The sequence below is a fragment of the Asterias rubens genome, chromosome 1, assembly GCF_902459465.1.
Source record: "Asterias rubens chromosome 1, eAstRub1.3, whole genome shotgun sequence".
NCBI lineage: Eukaryota > Metazoa > Echinodermata > Asteroidea > Forcipulatida > Asteriidae > Asterias > Asterias rubens.
Genome location: NC_047062.1, coordinates 30,462,186 through 30,483,923, shown reverse-complemented (window position 1 = coordinate 30,483,923; position 21,738 = coordinate 30,462,186). Strand labels below are relative to the sequence as shown.

Genomic DNA, 21,738 nt, shown 5'->3' with positions numbered 1-21,738 from the left:
GACTGTTTGACCCTATTTGACCCCAATGCATATATCCGCCGCGCATCTGCAGTGTGTGTAAACTTCGATGTGGTTTTTAGTGTAACTTTGTTAGGACATTTTGTGAAATCATACCAACGAAATCATGTCTAAACGAAAGAAGAGTCGTGCTATCATTGATTCAGACAGCTCTAGTGGTGACAGTGGGTCTGATTTGGAAGAGGTAGGCATAGATTTTAGAATGATTATGCGCCGTTGCGTTTAGTACTTGATTGTTGCATCCCATTTGCATTTGGATTGAACGCGCGGGGAATGAATACGTACAGTGAGACGTCAAAGAAAATGTTATACAAAATGTACTGTACTTCCCATCAAAAATTTTGTGCATCATGCAAAATGCCCGATCACCATCTGACGATTACATATCTGATATATAATAATTAATAACAATAATTATATAATAATTAATCACATGATTAAACAATAATATATTATATTTTGTATAATTAATAATAATAATTAAAATAAAATATGAAATTCAATATTTTAAAAAATTAATCACATTATTAAACAATATTATATTTTGTATCATTAATAATAGTAATAATTAAAATAAAATATGAAATTCAATATTTTAAAATAAAATTTAAATAGTGCTAAACTAAAGCCTAAAGTCCAAACCTACCATCATTCCATTCTATCTATCATTCCGTTATCATTATTATTTTATAAAATTTGCCACGATGAAAAACATCATTCAGAAAAGTTTCTGTATCCTGCTAGCTGGCTGCCAACACTTTTTCATTCGTTATGAAATTAATACAGTGTAGAATTTTCTTTGTACAAAAATTAGTGAAAAGGTAGTATTATCATTCAATGTAATTTGGCCTATGGCAACTAATTTGAATGTTTTTAATAATCCATAAGTAATAATAATAATAATAATATTTATGGATATGGAGTGTTTCCCTTCATTCAACTTCTTTTTCGGGGGGGGGGGGGGGGCCCAAATTAGGGTTCCTTTAAATTTTGCTCATCAAATAACATTTAGGCCTAATAATGTCATGAAATAGAAAGACAAACAGTAGTGCACAGTACAAAAAAAGTAGAACACTAAGTAACTAACAAAAAGACTAAAGTTCAACAATTGAGGTAGCATTTACTTCACGAAAAGTCAAATAAAGATCTGTGTTTTTTCTACGTGTTTTGTTTTATCTACGTCTTATCTACGTATCCCCATACTTTTGTTTGGGCACTGGCCTGGTGACCAGTCTTTTTTCTTTGTCTTTTTCTTCCACTCTGTGCTTTTTAACAAGTGTTCTGCGCCTCTGATCATTTTGTATGTAAGGGGCGCAATATAAATTTTATTATTATTATTATTACGTATGTATGATCCAAATTGTTTGCAGGAGCTTCTTTCCTTAGCCAAGAGGAAGCGAACAGAGCCTGATCATGCTGATGCCAGTCCCACGGACTCCCCACCTCCTCCAACACAGACCCCACAAAAGAATGACTCTGAATCAGAGACGTCTGAGAGTGACGATGAGGTAATGATCCATAGGCCTGATATTCACAGAGGCAACAAAGGCGATTGCCTCCTTGCCCCTTGGTCATAGACCTTTATCATCCTGCCTCCATCTTGGTCACGCTCCTTGTAGTAGTATTGTATCGAACAACAATAATGAATGCTAATAATCATTATGTAAATAGGAACCAGACTATTTTGATCTTCCAGCCTCGGAATTGTTACACTGATATCAATGGGAAAATTTCAAGATGGCTTCACCATAATAAAGGTTTATTGCCTTGGTGCCCTTGAAACACAGACAGTAGAAATTTACAAAGTCCTCAAAGGGTGCCCTTTACCAAGGAGAAAATGCTCTGGTGCCCTAATTGCCCTTTCAAAAACGATACATACAGACGTGGATCAAGAGACCACACAGGTTAACTGGGGCAAAATTTCTGCGCTAGCTGTGAAAGCCTTCAATAAGTAAGAAGATTTTAGGTACTTTAAGCTCTAAAATGAAAAGCTTCCTGTTGCGTTAGAATGTGTGCTTTACATTTGAGAGTTTTGAGAAGAAAGTGTGCTCTAGGGGTTTTTTATGTCAAAAAAACTTCGACCTGAAAGGGTAAAAAATGAGTTTCGACTAAATTATTTAAATTTATTACCTATCTTAGAAAGGTGGAATACATTGCACTGCCTTTGCCTGCCATTGATTTGAATCTCTGTCTTTTTAGTGGATGGTCGGCGGTAACAAAAAGAAACGACGGGTAAAAAAGAAAGTCACTCAAAGGCGAGTTTCAAAAGCCCACTCAGAAGATTCTGCCCTGAACAGCGACTCTGATAAATCGTCACTGGAGGAAGGTACAAACAAACAACACATTTTTTCTATTACAATGTACACCTTTCTTTTCAGTCATGTAAGTACACGTGTTTAGCCCGGTCACACAGGCCTCGATAACGAGAACAAAAACAAGAGTGTTTACAGGGCACGCCCTCAATTGGTTGAAAAAGCGTGCTCGTATTCAGCGCTGAGCAATTTCAGCCAATAGAATGCATTCTCTTTGCATTGTTAAAATAATTTTCATTATCGCTGCAGTGTGACCACGCCTTTACTCTGGATTGGGTAAATGTAGAAGTGTTCTAGCAAACACAGAGCTGTGGGGACTTAAACACGGTGAAATAAAAGTCTCAAAGCGTTTTCTTTGTTGAACTGGGTCCCCACAGTTTCTCAAAACCTAACAACGCAGCAGTTGATTTTGGTTGCTAAGGACAGTGTTTTAAACAAACAAAGGAGTAATGCTATTTTTTGATAGAATGTACATCTTTCTCTTCAGTACACGATAAATGTTAATAACTGGGCCTCATGCTCACAAGTTTTTCGAGCTCGCATGCTTTCGCGCTTTGCGCTCAGAGTTCAGTGGACTTTTTTTCACCAGCCTACCACATCCCTGTGTGTAATACCTTTACAGTTTGTCAATTTGTGGAAATGTGGTCAAGACTTATTTCCTAATGTGTACTTATATCGGCACCATTCCCAGGTGAGGTTTCCGATTCGGACAGCAGCGAGTCCCTCTCGGCCTCCGGGGTGTCGGACATCTCAGACGATGAGCCGCAATTCAAGGATGGGTACGATGAGAACCTGATGGGTGACGATGAGGACAAGGCGCGGCTCGCTCAGATGACCGAGATGGAGAGAGAACAGGAGATCTTCAATCGTCTGGAGAAACGAGAAGTTGCCAAGACAAGGTTAGATTTCATGCCTGATACTTCACGGAGGCAATGATGGATTGCCTCCATGCCCCCTGGTCATTGCCTTGATGCCCTTGAAATGATCCAGTCGAAGTTTACAATTTTCTCAGAGGGTGCTCTTTACCTTGGAGGAAATGCCTTGGTACCCTTGCCCTTGCATACAGGCCTGAGATTCCATACCTTCCAACTGTCCCTATGTTCTAGGGACCGTCCCTACTTTGGAGAATCCAATGTCCCAAAAATAAGGGAAAGTCCCTACATCTGAGAATCTTGCAATACTAAATTCAACTGAAAAATATGATACACGAAGTAGCAATCCAAATGGGCAAAACCTATCTACATTTTGTCATTGGATTTAACATATCAGACTTTTAGGCCTGTGATCACAGTTGTGATTTGTCAGTGCAGTTTAATGGATAATACTTAATTGTTGTTTAGGGATTTCCGCTGGATCATTTTAAAAAGTTAATCACAACAAAGTCTTTCTGTAAACATTTTCAAACAAATGACAGATTTGAGATCGAGAGAAAACTGCGGCAGGCCAAGCGAGAGCAGAAGCGGCAGAAGAGAGATCGGCTCGCCAAGGAGCAAGGAAACAGCAGTATCCTGAGCCACAGCGCCCGCCAGCTGGCTTCCCGCAGTGACATTACTAAGGAGAGAAGACGTACCATCGACGAGAAGAAAGACCGCAAGGCTCAGGCTATCCTTAATCTTAAGGCTGAGAGAGAGAAGAAGGAGAAGAAGAAATCAGGTAAGGGTCGGGGTCAATGTTGTAACCCTCCTACTTTGTGACCATTCAATATCATCCACTATGGTCTTGAATGACAGATGTACAATGTACTATGCCAGCCTGCGATATGATAGCATGTGGTGAATGAATCTACACAGTCAACCCTCCTACTTTGTGACCATTTAGTACTATTCACTGTGGTCTTGAATGACAGATGCACTATGCAAGTCAAAGTTTAACCCTCCTACTATGTGACTTAGCAAGTGAGAATACTGGTCTTTAACAATTACCAATAGTGTCCAGTGTCTTTAATGCCACTTGAATGGACTCTCCAGCAGATACACCGGTCACAAGAAGGGAACCTCTCAGAGCAAGTGACGTTTACTCTGATGATGACGACGATGATGAAGAGGATGATAAGAAAAATGATGCTTCTAGCTCATCCAGCAGTTCATCCTACGGTGGATCGGACGACGATCGTGACGAGTAAGTCACATTGATTACTGATCAGCTGATGTGTTTTTATGGCTTTTGCTGTTTTTGTTATCGAAAGGCGTTTTTTTCTTTCTTTGTATAGCACCGTGTAAATTGTCAGCTTGAGCAATTTTCACTAAAAATTAAAATGACAATTTTTTTTATATTTATGCTGAGGATGAATTGTAACCACTTGGGTTTTGTTATAAAATGAAATTGTTTTAGATTTTATAAAATTAAAATAAAATTAAAACAAATTAAAATGACAAAGTCCTCATTTAAGAATATGATCCAACATTTTAAAATAGTCAAGGAAAAATACCAAATGATTGCAGATTCTCATTTCGACTCGGTCGTCGATCTTGCGAGAGAATAATGGAAGCAAAAACACCCTTGTCTTACATTTTCTGTGTTTTCACAAAGGCTTTAAATTGAGACCTCAGCTGAGGTCTCTTACCAATTCAAATATTTTATACCATTTCCATCAGCAGCTCTCCATTGATGGTACCAAGTAAGTGTTAAATGCTAAATTTTGTTTTTGAGTAATTTCCAATTGTGTCCAGTGCCTTAGAATGAGATGAAATATAACAACCCCATTTCTTCCATTTTCTTCCCAAACAGTGAGGATGACACCCCAAGAGTGACGTTCATTTCTTCAAAAGAAGAGCTCAGTAAAATCAGGTTATCAAGGCACAAACTAGAAAGGTAATACTAACTTGCCAATTTTGTTTAACTATAATTTTCTGACCTTTTGCCACTAGCAGAGTCGTCCTCAAAGACTAAATGACAACACAAATACAGGTATACTAGTGGAATACATACTAGTATGAATACATGTAGAGAGAGAAGAGGCAGAAAAACACAAAGAATAAGTAATGTGTAAACAATAGAAATGTCGAAATGTCAGGCCATTAACAATTTTTTCGCTTTTTTGGGGGGTAAGTGGTTTGCAACAGCTAATAATATTTTCTTAATAAATAAGGAGACACTAGGGAGGGAGTTGGAGTGAAGAGGCTGGTTTGACCACAAGAAGTTGAGAACAAAAAATGACAAAAATCAAAGGTGGGAAGAGGGAGGAAAGAGTAGTTAATTAGTATTTGCATGATTTATGTTTGTTCAACAGATGGGTCCATATGCCGTTCTTTGGCGATACTGTGGTAGGATGTTTTGTACGAATCGGGATTGGTGCAAACGGTGGCCGATCAGTGTACAGGGTAAGTGGGCAATGAGTGTGTAGTAGAAACATAAAGGTTAGGGCCTATACATTGAGTAGAGCACTATATGTAACTTTTACTTGTTAATGTTTGTACACAGTTTGTAATACTGAAAAGGCTACCCTGTTTAAATAAGTCAATAAATTACTTGCCTGCATTTTCGAAGGCGCATCCATCAGTCCAAAAATTAATCTGGAAACCACTTGATGAATTTTCAATCAACGAATGTACATGTATTTAACCCTCCATTCTAGGTAACATTTCCCATTGAGTTGACCAATCATTTGAAATTATTCAACTGCATTGGTTGTGTGTAGCGACACAATTGGTACAGACGTAACTGTGCACAATTGTGTACTGTGTTAATATGGAATCGCAAACCATGCTAGAAACACCAGGGTGAACCCCTCACATGTATCGCAACTTTAAGTGTACTGGTTTCATTTACGGCATTACATAACACACGGGATGTATGGCCTTGCGATCCATCAAGGACAAAGCAATAATGGTTAAGTTTCTCGGGGACACAAGTGTCACGACCAGGACTCGAACCCACACTCTGCTGATCAGAAACACTGGAGCTTGAGTCTGATGTGCTTGGTTATGACATGCTGTCATTTACACCATCACGTGTGTCGTTTACATTTTGTTCATTCAATTTTGGTCCGTCTTGCAGGTTGCGGAGATCACTGAATGTGTAGAAACAGCCAAAGTCTACCAATTAGGCGGTAACCGAACAAATAAAGGTCTCCGCCTAAGGTAAGTCTATCATTGTGAACAAAAACATGGTTTTGGTTTTACGCTTGCACCAGTGATAAGGGTTAAAAACCCAAATTACAGGCCTGGAAGTTTCATACAATGTATTTGAGAGGGCAAGGCAATTTCTTGTCGCAAAGGGCACCTCCTATGGGAAAACTTTGAGCCAAGGCCAAGAAAAAGGCAACAAAGCCCATCTAAGTAATTTAAGGGTTCAGATAGCGTTCTTCATACTCCCTTATCAAAAGCTCTCTTTAAAAGTTCTCCTTGAAAAAAGAACAAGACATAAATTAAACTTCATCAATGACAAACTTAATCCATGAAACTGTAAATGAGATCCCTTTCTTTTGATTGAAGGTATGCGACGCAAGAGAGAGTCTTTCGTCTGGAGTTTGTTTCCAATCAGGATTTCACGGATACAGAGTTCAGCAAGTGGAAAGAAGATGTAAGTGCTACGCCATGTTTCAATTGCATGGAATTTTTTCGTCTGATATTAAAGCTGATTTGCTCTTTTTAATATCTATGCTAGTTGAGGTTAAGAAGCATCAAGTATTTCAGCTACCTACTTTAAAGGCAGTGGACACTATTGGTAGTTTCTCAAAATAATTATTAGTATATAACCTTACTTGGTAACGAGTAATGGGGAGCTGTTGATAGTATAAAACCTTGTGAGAAACGGCTCCCTCTGAAGTAACGCAGTTTTCGAGAAAGAAGTAAATTTGCCACAAATTTGGTTTCATCATGTAGATGGTGGTGGGAGGTTTCCAGCTTCCAACAGTGAGGGAAGTCGACACCAAGTACAACCAGATAAAGAAAGCTCTGTCACACAACTACCAAGAAGATGAAATTGAAAAGGTACACTCCTCCCACTTTGTCATACGAAATGACACAACAAATATTGGGTTTTACCCTTATACCCATGTGTGAAAAACACTTTATACTTCAGTGCTTTTCTGCATGAACAAAAATCCACAGTCGGCTCGGGTGGTATTAAAAACCATGACCCCTACATTCGAGAGCGGGGGTCGATTTCACATAGACTTAAGACTAGTCCTTACTTAGGACTATTCTTAGGAGAAGGCTAGTCCCAAGTTAGGATGAGTAACTCGTTCCTAACTCGAGATAAAGACTAGTCTGAACTCTTTGTGAAATCCACCCCTGATGTCTTAACCACTAGACCACTCGTTTGATTTCTTTGAAACACAAAATGTAGACAACAAACCAACAGGCTCTTTTCAGAACCATCAATGTCTTCCTTTTAATTCCTTTTAAACCAAACGACCCTAGACCCATCAAAGTCCACCAGCATGTTGTGTTTGACTCTTTTTGACTAAAGACCGCACTAGTAAACTGATTATGCTTTACGTGGGATCAGGCATACCACCATAATCAGAGTCCAACAATTACCCGACGATATTTTTTCATTTCTTTTTTCCAGAGTGTGGCAGAAAAAGAGAGATTCAGGAGAAATCCTCGCAACTACGCCAAGAAGAAGACGACACTCATCAAGACCAGGGTTTGTAAACCTTAATCTAAAAATTGTGAAATCAATTGAAACATTTTTAGTTTAAAGACACTTGACACCTTTGGTAACTGTCAAAGACCAGTCTTCTCACTTGGTGTATCTCAACAAATGCACAAAATAATAAACCTGTGAGTTTACTGGCTCAACACTCAAATCACAGGACTCTTGCATGTCTGACTTGCAGTCCAGCGTAAGTTTCAGGCTCTGATATCTGAACAAATCTGAATTAATTTTACTCCAAAAATGGCAGACTATGGGCAGACAGTAACTGCATGTCTAATGTCCAATGCGATAATATGCTGAGCCTAATATTACCAGTCATACAATTGTGTGTTTGTTGATCTGATCAGGACATGGCAGCAGTGGAAGGCAGGGAGGACGATGTCAAGAAGTTTTCCCTGCAGCTTGAAGAGCTTGAAGAAAGAGCTGAAGAGCTGGACCGAGTCCGCAACAAGAACGTCAACGCTATCACGTAAGAGCGGAAAAAGAAGCAAAACACAAGCAGCCAACAAATTTGTCATGTTGTGTATAATTTTATACATAAAATGGCAAACTTGTTGGCAGTTGTTGTTTTGGTATTAACCTTATTTTCCTTACAAGGTTTGCCCATAACTTCTTCAATGACGAGCCAGCGGGTCCAGTTTAGCTTGTCATTTCACTAGTCTGTCAGTTTTTCCACTAGTCCACATTTCACTTTCCAACTAGCCAGCCTTAGAGAAAATTTTGATTGGTCCTTAGTTTAACTAAAATTTAGCCAGCAGACCACTGTAAAGGGAGAACACTGGCTTACAGAGGCCACTTCATTATGTCGAGTCAGTTATCTGAACCCAATCTCTGACAATACCAGAACTTGAGTTCCATGCGCTAGACCACTCGGCCTCCTCACACCACATTATGGTTCTTTCATATGCCTGTGAAGAATCTCAGGTACAGGTTAAGGCACTGGACACCTTTGGTAATTGTCAAAGACACTTGGTGTATCTCAACATATGAACAAAATAACAAACCTGTGTAAAATTTGAACTCAATTGGTCATCGAAGTTGCGAGAAAATAATGGAAGAAAAAACACCATTGTCACACAAAGTTGTGTGCTTTCAAATGCTTGATTTCGAGACCTCAAAATCTAATTCTGAGGCCTTGAAATCAAATTCAAATATTTTAGTGGAAAATTACTTCTTTCTGAAAACTACGTTACTTCAGAGGGAGCCGCTTCTCACAGTGTTTTATAAAAGCAACAGCTCTCCATTGCTTGTTACCAAGTAAGTTTTGATGCTCACAATTATTTTGAGTAATTACCAATAGTGTCCAGTGCCTTTAAAGATAGTTTTCCCTCATGATCTTCCTATCTGTAGGTATATCAACAAGAGGAATCGTACTCGGAATATAGCAGAGGCAGAGAGAGCCATGAAGACTGAGATCAAGGAGTCCCTGAATGCCAAAGCTGACCCCTTCACAAGAAGACAGTGTAGACCACAACTTGTCACAAAGGTACACGTCAAGAAAACCATGCAGACTTGCAATTGATTGTAAGATAACAAGGCCGTATCTGAACTGGTGGCTTCAGCTATTGCTATGACAGTTTCATAATAATAGTGGCTTCTTAAATAACCGCTCATATCCGTCACTCAGTGACGCTCAAGGTGCTTTGACCTTCAGTGTTATCCTACAAAGTATTGTGGAGCTACATTTATGAAGTATATGAGACCAATACCTTTATGTAATGGTTTACATTGTCAGGCCTGTATGCTTTGTTTTAGAAATGGGCAAAGGCCACCAAGGCTAGGAGGAAATTGTAAATTTCCACTGGATAGCATTTCAAGGGCACCAAGGCAATAACCAGGCGGCATGGAGGCAATCGCCTTTGTTGCCTCCGTGTGAAGTATCGGGCCTGCAATGTGCTGTGGCGCAATCCGCTGCCAATCAATCCAGGCCCTTGATTTCACCAAACTCTGCGTAACTTAGGATTATTCTTAGGGCGAGTCCCTGCCTTACACTGTAACATGTAAACCTTAAGATTAATTCTTAGTTAGGACGAGTTACTCGTCCTAACTCTAGATAGGATTAATCCTAACGTTGTGTGAAATGGGCTGCAAGAACACCCGGGTGAACCCCTTCCCTTTTCGATAAGTACACTGGGTTCTTTACTGTGCATTACATAATACCAACTGTTTTACAATTTTTTGGTCAGTTATAAAAACCACAGGCAAACCAATACTCAGTGTGTTTCACCCATCCACAAACCAGTACAAATGTTCAGCATTTGTTTTTTTGTATAACTTGCTCAATTGTATGATTATTGTGTGTTTAATCAAATCAGGCCGCCAAGGAGGAGATGTTGATGAATTCGGAGCTGTTGAAGAAACTGGAGGAGGAACGCTCCAAGAAACAGGGACATGAGAATGCCATGAAGGTAATTACTTACAGGCGCGTAATATCCGGGGGGGGGGGGGGGGGGGGTTATTGATCAATTGATCAGGCTGAATTTTGATTTTGATTTTTTTTTTTTTTTTCTTTTTTTCCCCCCTATATAAGGTGAGCCATGCCTTATATAAACTTGGCAGCAAAAAATGTACAACAACAATAATGTGAGATAAGCCTAGTTACCGGATAAATGGAGTGCCCTAATTCTACCAGTGTAAATGTATGTTGTGTTTCAACTCTTTTTTTTAAGGGTTACTTAGATGCGCATTGCTCCATATCTTGAGTCTTGAGTCTGAAATTGTAGTTTTGTTGCTCCATATCTTGAGTCTGAAATTGTAGTTTTGAAATTACAAGGTGCTGTGGCGCAATCAAACCGGGAACACCGGGGCAAATCCCTTCTCTTTTCGATAAGTGTACTGGGTTTACACAACACCAAACGGCTGTAAATCCCATCCGAAGGAAGCAGTAATAATCATAATGGTTAAGTGTCTTGCTTAAGGACACAAGTATCTTGCTTAAGGACCACAAGTATCACAACTGGGGACTCGAATCCACACTCTGCTGATCAGAAACGCCAGGGCTCGAGTCTGGTGCTTTTATTCGCTCGGCCACGACACGCCACATTCCCCATCTCAATAAACCTCTGGTTCACCTTCTGTCCTTCCTGCAGGATGACATCATGGAGTCGTTGAGCCAGGAAGCTCTACCGGGCAAGATCGGCGACAGGAAGTTGTCGGAGGACCTCTTCCATGCTCATGATTTCGACATTAAAATTGATTTAGACGTCTCCACCTCAGGTTAGTTTTCAAAGTTAACCAATAAGGCAAACATTCATTTGCATATTTCGTTAAGGAAATTAACCCTCCTACTATTGGTAACTTTTTCCAGTGAGTTGACCAATCATTTGAAACCACTAACTGCAAGGTTTGAGTATGGCGCACAACTTGTGTACAGAGACTGTGCACTGTTAAGATGCATTCACCAAATGATATTAAACTGCAGGCTAGCATAGTGCATCTAGTTCAGTTCAGTTCAGTACAACATTTATTTCCAATTCCTCAATCAATACAAATACGATGTTTACAAAGTGATACATAAAAATGCAGAGGATTGGGGGCAACAACCAAGTAAGCACAGCATGTGTTAGGGAGTGCCCATACAAAGAAAGGATCCAATACAAATACAATAGAATTAATACAGACAGAGCACAAAGCACAAGACTAACAAAGACCGGGACAACAAAGACACGCAACATTCCGTTGGTTAGGTCCTACGCTCGAGTGAGAATGAAAGTGAAAACAAGATTACAGGGGGGAAAAAGAAAGTCAATTTTAAAGAACCACAGTGGATGACATTGAATGGTCAGACAGGTGGATGATTGACTGTGTTCTATGTACATTGCATTCACAACATATCATTATTGCAGGCTGGCATAGTTTATCTGCTATTCAAAACCACAGTACTTGGATGAGATTGAATTGTCGGAAAGTAGGAGGGTTGAATGTGTACTGCATGTACATGTAGATGCATTCACATCACATGATATCATGATATCATATTGCAAGCTGGCATAATTTATCTATCATTCAAAACCACAGTGGATGATATTGAATGGTCAGACTGTAGTAGGGTTGACTGTTTACTATGTAATCACCGTGCATGGTATCATACTGCAGGCTGGCTTAGTTTATCTGTCATTCAAAACCACAGTTATATTGAATGGTCAGACAGTAGGAGGGTTGACTGTTTACTAAGTAGATGCATTAACAGTGCATGGTATCATACTGCAGGCTGGTTTAGTTTATCTGCATTCACCACATGATATACTACCGGCTGGCATAGTTCATCTATCATTCAAACCACTTGGATGATGTCAACTAGTCAGAAAGTAGTTACAAAAAATGATGAGTTCATTTTGAGTTCATTCTATTTCAAGTACTTGTGTTCTGTACGCTCTTCTAAACCCTTCCTTTTACATGTGGCAGATTCCCGTCCCATGGCGTTGAACTCCAACACCGATGCATTGGGCAAAGACGGCGCGCCCAGGAGATCCCTTAACTTGGACGAGTACAAGAAGATGAGGGGCCTCATCTGAAATGTCTCACCACCTTCCATCTGGTCCGAATTGGACGCTCTGCATTTTCACTCTAAAACACAATATTTTGTACTGGCGTCAGTGTGATGGGGTTTTAGCACTGCGTCATCAATGTGTTCATTTTCACTGGACCACAGCAACTATTATACTTAACAAGGTGTGCTTATGATTATTTTACATGTAAGGGCACGATGACAGACAACATGTCTTTTTTGTAAACTGCTCCTTCTTTTGTTTACTATTTGGACCAAAGACCGCAGTGTCATTCATACACATAGCTTAAAGTTAAAGGGTAGTTTGACACTTGTACAATAGTACAGTTGGTACAAGAGAGTATAACATGGCATCCAGTGGTTCAAGAGAGTAGTTACATTACATGGCATCCAGTGGTATAGGAAAGTATTAACATGGCATCCAGTACAAAAGAGTAGTTATTAAACTCATGGCATCCAGTGGTACAAGAGAGTAGTAACATCGCACACAGTACAAGAGAGTAGTTAACAAACTCATGGGATACAGTGGTACAAGCGAGTAGTAACATGGCACCCAGTACGACAGAGTAGTTAACAAACTCATGGCATCCAGTGGTACAAGCGAGTAGTAACATGGCACCCAGTACAAGAGAGTAGTTAACAAACTCATGGCATACAGTGGTACAAGCGAGTAGTAACATGGCACCCAGTACGACAGAGTAGTTAACAAACTCATGGCATCCAGTGGTACAGGAAAGTTTTAACATGGCATCCAGTACAAAAGAGTAGTTATTAAACTCATGGCATCCAGTGGTACAAGAGAGTAGTAACATCGCACACAGTACAAGAGAGTAGTTAACAAACTCATGGGATACAGTGGTACAAGCGAGTAGTAACATGGCACACAGTACAAGAGAGTAGTTAACAAACTCATGGCATCCAGTGGTACAAGAGAGAAGTAACATCGCACACAGTACAAGAGAGTAGTTAACAAACTCATGGGATACAGTGGTACAAGCGAGTAGTAACATGGCACCCAGTACAAGAGAGTAGTTAGCAAACTCATGGCATCCAGTGGTTCAAGCGATTATGAAAAGAGAGATTAGTTAAACATGACATCCAGTGGTACAAGCGAGTAGTAACATGGCACCCAGTACAAGAGAGTAGTTAACAAACTCATGGCATTCAGTGGTATCAATAATTTTAATTATGTGACCTTTTTTTTCTAATTATGTCAAAAAGTCAGTAGTTTGAGAGAAGGTATGGCCATTTTATTTGTTTTATGGCCGGATGCTGTCATAGACATTTTGTTTGTTCAGTTAAGTTGTAATTGACACTCGGTGATAACCTGTGGTGAATTGTGTGTTTCAAGCAAAATGGGCAAGCAATTGAAGTTGCATTGTTGCGTTACTCATTTGCTTACAAGAAACTGTAGGCAAGTTAGCATGCTTGGTGCGTTGCGTTCAGTGCGCAGAAATATAAACAGTAGAAACTGCATGGGCCATGTGCCCAATTTCATAGTGGTGTTTTTAATAGCAACAATATAATACTGCATAGCAAAATTCTTTTCTAAGCGAAAAATTTGCGGGATACCAGTTGCAACTATGTACTCATCGTGGATTGTCAGCTGGTAAATTGTTCCTGCTAAGCAACATTTTTCTGTGCTGAGCACTTTCTGTGCTTACAGGGTTTATGAAATTGAGCCCAGGGCAGGATCACCACTCAAAATATCCACTAGTACACATTGGTACATGATTCTACATCTTTTAGGTTTTAATTTCTAAGAATTAACTTTTACGGGTTGTTTGTTTTTGCTCAAATCTTTTAGGCTTTCCATAGCTTTCCATACTTTTCCATACCACAGGTTGTCACCACTCAGTGCTCACAAAATTGTACAAAATGTAAACTTTTTTCATGTAAATATTACTGCCTGAATGTGGCACCCATTTTGGAGTGCTGAGTTTTGTTATTTGTTTGCTTGTGTAACAAATCCATCAGTTTTGGCTTTGCTTTGGGGATGGGGGGATGTTTTTGCAAAATGTAAACTGTACTGATCATTTTATAATTTAAATTAAACTTCACTGAGGATTACTCTATAGTTAATTTGTGAAAAACTTATTTCATGAAAGCTTTTCTTGTGTCACTCCCAAAAACCTCAATTGAAACATTTTTCAAGGAAGTGACAAGGCAATATGCAGTGTACAGTGCAGTAGGAAACAATACATCATATTATTTCATTTATAAATTACTTTTTGTCTAAATGTATGAAGGCCCCAATGTTTGAAACTATTTTTTTTTTGTGTTTTGCAATTTACAGAGTTTTAACACTTTTGTCTTTTAAAAGACATTGGATCTTTATCATAGTGTCGGAATCATTGGTCATGTTCCCTGCCTGCTGTACTAGTAATAATGAGTATTGAGAGTCCCGATACTCATTTTAAGGGGAGGACCAGACTATTTCTTACTTCCAGCCTATACAAATAAAACCCTTTGAAGAACTCTAAGCTCAAAAAGCCATATGTGAGTTAGATTCAAATAATGTCTGGTACAATGACTTGCTTAGTCACAACTTACCGCGTAATTTTGAGTTCCAGAGACAGTCGCTATGTCACATGATTTGGAGCAAACATTTGCCTAGTTACATGTATGAAGGTTATGGGTAGCACCCATTCATAATTCAGACTACATGTATATTCAAATCTAACTCGCAAACGGCTTAATGTTATCTGTGACAACTGTGTACGCCCTCTATGTCAGCTGTGGACAAAGAGTATCAATAGCATGGGACTTAATTAACCAAAGTGAACAAGTTCCAGTGCGCATGTTTAATCGACCCGTGATTGACCACCTAGCAACGTACATGTATGCGCAGTGACAAACTAACTCAAATGACTCATAAGGAAGTCTAGTCAACCATCGGTACCACGGTATTAAACACGCCACTGCCTTCCGCCTTTTTCGCTGTAGTGTTTATAGTTCCCTTCTGTGCTTTCCACATGGTTAGCATGAAACAGACTATTGAGTCCCATGGATTATAACAATGGTCCTGAAGCTGGTTCCAAATGGTCGACCACAGAAGTCAAACAAAGGTCCACCAGACTGGGTTTGAGCCAAAATAGTCAACCAAACCATGGTGTGTCCTCGAACTTGCTCTAAGAAAGCTGATACTTGCCATACCGCTAAAAAGGCAGCTCACACGAATGCCTCAAAACAGATGCATCCAGACAACTACATGTCAAACACACACAGCATTCTCCAGATTCATTTCAAACCTTCCAGCTTTGCTTTCCTTTCATTTGGAGACGAACCAACATGACTGTACTAGATAAGGATCTGTAGTTTTATGATACTTTGTAATAAATACATGTGTTTTTACCACACTAATAAATGGTTACAAGTCTTTGTAAAAAAGCATTTCTAGTGGTTTTGTAGTTGGTCATTGATTTTTACCTAGTACGATAAAGTAGAATGTCATTCATGTACGCAGAAATACATTAGTATGCAGAAACACATACATGTACTACAGTGTAACATGTTTAATGTTTCTGGTTCTATATTTAACGTTTGTTGTTTTTTTATTCAAGTTCGCACCAAACAAGGCTAAAGCAACTCTTGGTCAGGGGGCTTCAAGAAGAAAACATAAAGATAAAAATAAATCTTATGGGAGCTGGGAGCTGAAGGTGGACTTTATTTATTCCTCCTAAACAGGCTAGATTGTATGGTGGAGGGAATATGAACGAGGTGGATTAAAGCTGTGAATGGCTCTTTGATCCATATATTACAAGGATGACTTTTAGTTCACGGAAAAAAGAGTACAGTAACATTTTATCAAGTACTAGGGTAGACTTGTGGACAAGTCGTTAAATGTCTGTCAAGGTGATATATTACAGTATTAGTCCAAGGGGAAAACCCACACAGTCAGGTAGGGACTGAAAACTCAATTCACGTATTATTGCCCTCAGCGTGATTCGAATCGCGGTCTAGAGGTGGAAGGTGAAAAAAGATACCTCTACACCAACCCAACCACCCGACACAATGAATTGAATTGAATACATCAAAACATAACGTATGTTTATAAATATTTTAATTTATTTTATTTATTTACACACGCAACGGCACTATTAGCACCAATACCAGGATGAAAAGGAAATGAGAAGAAATGTTCAGTTTTAAGATTTGGGAAGGAAAACCCCAAATTGGGGAAACCCACGCAATCATGTAGGATCTGAATAAACCCTTTATACACAAGGCTCCAGTATTAGATGGGATTCGAACAGGGGTCGACAGAGATGAACAGGCAGGGGAAAAACAACTAAGCCAAGCTGATCACATATAATAATATAAATACAATAATAGGCCTAACAGTAATAACAATTTGTTTTCTAGAAAAGTGCACATCCTAGATATTACATTAAAGACACTTTAGGGCATTACTATCCCTGTTCGACTCGGACTATTCCTAAAACTTGTCCAACTCCCTGGGGAGCATTACACCAAGCTGCTCAAATTAGCGCTGAGGGTAAGTATCTCAGTCCTCAAGGGTTCCCATTTATACACGTAGGTGGAGAGAAGCAATTATGGTAAACCATGAACTTGATCCCGGTGCACTAGACTGCCACGCCAGGTTATGCAACAATGGGAGATTGTAAGGTCAACTGACTGAGCTCCTATAGATTGTTGACCTGAGGCACTTTACACCATAATACACCACAGTGCGCGGAGGCATTTACCTAAAGTTACCTTTGTCCAACATCCCATCCCACTCACTTCCGTTTGCATTTCCATGGGGCATTCGGGTTGGCCTGCAGATTGGACCAGCAGAAGGCAGAGCACAGGAATCCTTCTACCGGTGCCGATGTGGGCCCAACCAGGGTGTGGGCAACACGGTGGAGGTTGAAAGGGACTCGATGCTTGGCGTAGGGCTGGAAGCAGGGATTGCTGCAGACACACCACTTGACTTGGGATAGATGGTGGTGAAGATGGCGGGGGAGGTCTTCCTCAGTGTAGGGTACCCTAAAAATAAAATCAAATGAGTGCAGGTAATAGCAAAAGTCCTCAAACCGCCCTGCCTGATACTTCTCAAACCCCCCCAAACCACCTTGGCTGTTACTTCTCAAACTGCCAAAAGCCGCCTTGGCTGTTACTTCTCAAACAGCCCGAAAGCCAAAATAACTTGTGTGTTACTTCTTAAACCACCCCAAACTGTCCTGTCTGTTACTTCTCAAACAGCCCCAAACTGCCCTGCCTGTTACTTCTTAAACAGCCCTGCCCATTACTTCTCAAACTGCCCCAAAAATGCTTTGCCAGTACCTCTCAAATCACCCTGTCCTTTACTTCTCAAACTCCCCCAAACTGTTGATTTATCCAAACCAAATTACTTCAAAGGGAATCCTTTTTCAAAATGGTTGAAACTACCAACAGCTGCAGTGCTTCTCACCAAGTAAGTTGATATCTTTGAAGAAATTTAAAGGCAACATACCTCTGCTTCTTGATGGATCTTGCAGTGACCTCCAAGAGTGTCGGGAACTCTTCTGAGGTTCTCTGCATGTGACTGGCACTGGCTTCTTGTTCCGCCAGCTGAAAGCAGTTTCCTGAAAGGTCTACTTCATCCATCGACAGGTCCATGAAAGAGAATGGCAGCACCACCATCTGATTCTCTTGGGCGCTAAAGAATCTCAACTTCTCCAGACGTCCAAAGTTTTCGGGGAGAGTTGTCAGCTGATTGTTTGCAACGTGCAGTCGCAGCAGGGACGTCATCTCACATATTTGAGGAGGGAGAAATTTGAGATTGTTGCCGGCGAGGTCCAGGAACTGCAAGGTGTTCCTGAGACTGCTGAGACAAAGGGCTGGAGGAAGTCTCTCCAGGAGGTTGTCTGCTAGCTTTAACTCGACAAGGGCTGTCGATTGTCCTGGATCATCAGGCAGCGTCCGGATGCGATTCTTGCTCAGATCCAGAGCACGTAGATGTTTAAGTCCAAGTATGCGAGAATCGATGCGGGACAGACTGCATCCATTCACCCTCAGGGATTCCAGGCCTTTTGGAAACCGTTCCCGTATTGGGTAGTCGGATCTCTGTAGAATCACCATCTTTGTCTTGGGGCGTTCAACCTGGGCGGAGGTTGCTGGGGTCAGGGTTGAAAGGTGAACCTTCTCAAGCTTGCTGCCCTGGCAGCCGAGCTTCAATACCGAGAGGAAATTCTTCAACTGCAAGGGGTCCGCCTGAAAGGATTAAGATCAATTTTGTTCTTTAGTTACGTGAAGTACAAAACATGGTTTTAAATAAGCATAAAAACAATCATGGTTTTAAGATAATTTAATTTGTTTATAAATCAAGGTATTTGCAGGGCAGGAATAATACCCAAGCCTACATCCGTATGGACTGTAAAATGGGGGTAACCCTGTTTCAGCCCCAGCAGTAGGTGGCAACAGCCCCGGTAAAAAAAAATTATTTGTAGCTCACACCTTGAAGTGGCCTTCAGGCCTTGTGTGTCCGGCGACTTGCATAAACAAATCAAAATAAAATTAAAAAAACTTGCCCTGGGTCCACTGTTAATTTTGAGCCCTGAATATTATTATACGCCTTTCTTAATATTTATGCATGAGGTACGTCACAATGCTAATCCAAAACGAGCGAGGGGCGCAGCCACTGCAAGTGATGGGGGCTCATTTTGGGTAAGAATTATGACGTCATGCATAAATATTAAGAGAGGCGTATTAATGCTTTTTATAGTTTTTTCCAAGACTTTTCCTGAAGTCGTAGGGTTGGGATTGGGGGTGTATTCTAGATGTACCTTACTGATGCAGATATCTTGTTCTGGTTCCTTGAGACGAAGCGTTGCTTTACCTTCTTGGACAAACCTGGTGAATACTTGCTCCATATTACCCTTCAACTGAAATCAAAGACGGAAAGATGTATAAGCAGGGCTCCAATTTGTTATTATTTATTATTTGGTATATTTTACAAAATGACATTATCACATTTTTCCAGTGATAGCTGGGCGGGCGAGTGGAAAAATAATGCAAAAATTATCATCGCAAACAATAATGAACTGTGCTGTATATTGAAAAGTGAAATACTTTTGATGACCAATTTGTGTCGTGACTCAAGACACGTTGTGTGATTCGGGCTACCAAAATCTCATCGGGGCTCCTAAACATTTTGTGTTACTTCCCTGCTGAACACACTTAATAGGGCAACAGAGGCCATACAGCCCCCTGTGGTCTTTGCATCCTTCCAGGCCCGTACCCATTTAATGCCTAAAGAGTGACCCTACACACCTTATATTTAGTGCCAGTTTTATCTTTTGCCGAGCACACCATGAGGAAGACAGCACCCTCTTGCCCATTACTGCTGTTCCCGCCTCGCCGACCAATCGCCAAAGAGCATCTCAAGGGTCGGCCTTTCCCTTTCATACCATGTGAGGGCAGCAGACGGTTCTTGAGCTCAACATCACATGATAGACGCATCTTGATTGGTGATTACAGTCCTTGTTCTGCTGTATAAAAAAAATTTATAGAAAATTCATTCAATGCTTCAAATCTTTTTAGAACTACCATCTCTTCGCTGTTTTCATTTCCAGCTGACACTTTGATAAATGGGCACTTGGTAGTTACTTAAAATAATTGTAAGCATACATTTAGTATAAACTTAATTGGTAATAAGGGATTGGAGAATTGTTGATAGTTTAAAACATTCGGACAAACAGCTCCCTCTAAGGACAAACAGCTCCCTCTAAGTTGGTACTAGGGTACAATTATCACAACCATTTAAAATTATGGCCTGGCAATGTCTGGCGAGTACAACATACTCCCGAGGATGTCAAAAACATGTTTAAAAAACTATTTTAACATTTTAAAACTAAATCATGATTACACAAGTTAAATGAATTGAATTTAAATATCGGGTCAATCAAGTAATTCCTCCAAGACTACTTTTTGCAAAGGTTTAGACCTGATATTCAATGAAACTGACAAAGGGGAGATTTCTGTATCATCCCACCACTTTTTCACTAATTTTAACTCTCCAAAATAGCAAATTATTATTTTATGTACTTATTTATTTCTCCGGCTCCGCCGTCAGGAGGAAGATTACATCATCGCAACTATTATTTTCCCTATAAAGTCAGTGTCACCATGGGTCACAAATAGTACTAACTGTCAGTGTCAGTCAATATCATTTATATGGTCAAACTTATTCTCCATCCTCCATGATGGTCAAAAAGACAAACACTTGCACTGCAACGGACAGTATTGACTCAGTGATATAAAATTGTTGTTCTCCAAGTCCCAGTTCAGTATGATATGATTGAATGAGTAAAAAGTAGGCCTATTCAATAAGGTTTATCGCGATTCAGAACCGCAATGCGTTGTGGGAAGGAATATGGGGCGGTTTCTATGCAGTTTCTACGACTCGCGCACACAACGCCATACCTTTGTGTGGGTTCAACAGCACCCTCTCTTGATATTACGCTATTCGCGGTAAACCTTATTGAGTCCATTTCATTTCCACTCTGTACAGTGCAGTGCAGTCAGTGTGTGATTGATGCATTTAAGGTTTACCGCGAATAGCAAAGTATCAAGAGAGGGCGCTGTTGAACCCACATAAAGGTATAGGCGATGCGTGTGCGAGTCGTACATGACAACATACACTGCATAGCAAACTGCCCCATCTTATTACCCACAACGCATTGCGGTTCTGTCGCGATAAACCTTTTTGCATGCAGCCATCATTGGCATAGCATACTTATACTATACTGCAGTCATTGCCATTGGCATAGGGCCATATAGTTGCGATAATCGTAACCCTCCATCCTCCCGATCCTCCCGACGGTCGGGAGGATGGAGGGTTACGATTATCGCAACTAAGGGCCATAGGCCTACCTACATGTAGTCCAGGTTGGCCTCCTCCGTTGCACACAATGCAATGGAAACTGGTGTCTTACCAGGGCTATCATTGGGCATCATTGGCTACCATTGCATTGGCAATGCACCGGCAACTGCAGTAGCTGTGTATAGCATACAACACAGGCAGTAAACAGTTCAACTTCTAAACTCCAAGTCCAAAGTCTAATAATAATTCATCTAATCCTTCCTTCAAATTTTATCTTTACAATTTGTTCTAAATGTTAAAAAGTATTAAGCTTTTTACCTGTATACTATGGCTGATCCATCCGTTTGAACAACTCCTTTCACAGTGTGGGCAGCTACCGTTTTTACAAGCAAAACACAAGTTTAGCCTCTTTGAATTCCCCGCAAAAACTTAACTTCGGGGAAATGAAAATAAAAAAAGAATAGACTGCTAACCAGTCTCCGGTTACC

The 21,738-nt window shown here is 40.2% G+C and overlaps 2 protein-coding genes across 4 annotated transcripts; one reads left to right on the top strand and one right to left on the bottom strand.

The window, feature by feature from the left end:
* The first annotated feature begins 22 nt into the window (after nucleotides 1-22).
* On the top strand, nucleotides 23-15,834 carry LOC117290687 (RNA polymerase-associated protein RTF1 homolog). 2 transcript variants are annotated; one of them, XM_033772223.1, is made up of 17 exons: nucleotides 23-202; nucleotides 1,389-1,526; nucleotides 2,218-2,344; nucleotides 3,022-3,229; nucleotides 3,745-3,983; nucleotides 4,301-4,448; nucleotides 5,058-5,141; nucleotides 5,560-5,650; nucleotides 6,327-6,409; nucleotides 6,764-6,851; nucleotides 7,154-7,261; nucleotides 7,845-7,922; nucleotides 8,282-8,403; nucleotides 9,285-9,420; nucleotides 10,250-10,342; nucleotides 11,024-11,150; nucleotides 12,339-15,834. In XM_033772223.1, exons 1-17 carry the CDS (start codon nucleotides 125-127, stop codon nucleotides 12,446-12,448), a joined length of 2,058 nt encoding a protein of 685 aa, XP_033628114.1. In that variant the 5' UTR covers nucleotides 23-124; the 3' UTR covers nucleotides 12,449-15,834. The 2 variants fall into 2 exon arrangements, with proteins under 2 accessions (XP_033628114.1, XP_033628103.1); XM_033772212.1 differs by having other exon boundaries at nucleotides 4,298-4,448.
* A 1,344-nt stretch (nucleotides 15,835-17,178) lies between these two features.
* On the bottom strand, nucleotides 17,179-21,698 carry LOC117295527 (leucine-rich repeat protein 1-like). 2 transcript variants are annotated; one of them, XM_033778225.1, is made up of 5 exons: nucleotides 21,569-21,698; nucleotides 19,699-19,916; nucleotides 19,212-19,310; nucleotides 17,900-18,639; nucleotides 17,179-17,433 (listed from the first exon to the last, which is right to left on the bottom strand). In XM_033778225.1, exons 2-5 carry the CDS (start codon nucleotides 19,885-19,887, stop codon nucleotides 17,184-17,186), a joined length of 1,278 nt encoding a protein of 425 aa, XP_033634116.1. In that variant the 5' UTR covers nucleotides 19,888-19,916; nucleotides 21,569-21,698; the 3' UTR covers nucleotides 17,179-17,183. The 2 variants fall into 2 exon arrangements, with proteins under 2 accessions (XP_033634116.1, XP_033634123.1); XM_033778232.1 differs by having other exon boundaries at nucleotides 19,699-19,913.
* Nucleotides 21,699-21,738: the final 40 nt, after the last annotated feature.

Coding starts and splice junctions, on each gene's coding strand:
- LOC117295527 (XM_033778225.1), bottom strand. CDS start 19,887: ATGCGTCTATCATGTGATGTTGAGCTCAAGAACCGTCTGCTGCCCTCA. Junction 18,640..19,211: donor AAGATATCTGCATCAGTAAG/GTACATCTAGAA, acceptor TAATCCTTTCAG/GCGGACCCCTTGCAGTTGAA. Junction 17,434..17,899: donor AGATCCATCAAGAAGCAGAG/GTATGTTGCCTT, acceptor TTTTATTTTTAG/GGTACCCTACACTGAGGAAG.
- LOC117290687 (XM_033772212.1), top strand. CDS start 125: ATGTCTAAACGAAAGAAGAGTCGTGCTATCATTGATTCAGACAGCTCT. Junction 1,527..2,217: donor CGTCTGAGAGTGACGATGAG/GTAATGATCCAT, acceptor CTGTCTTTTTAG/TGGATGGTCGGCGGTAACAA. Junction 9,421..10,249: donor GACCACAACTTGTCACAAAG/GTACACGTCAAG, acceptor TAATCAAATCAG/GCCGCCAAGGAGGAGATGTT.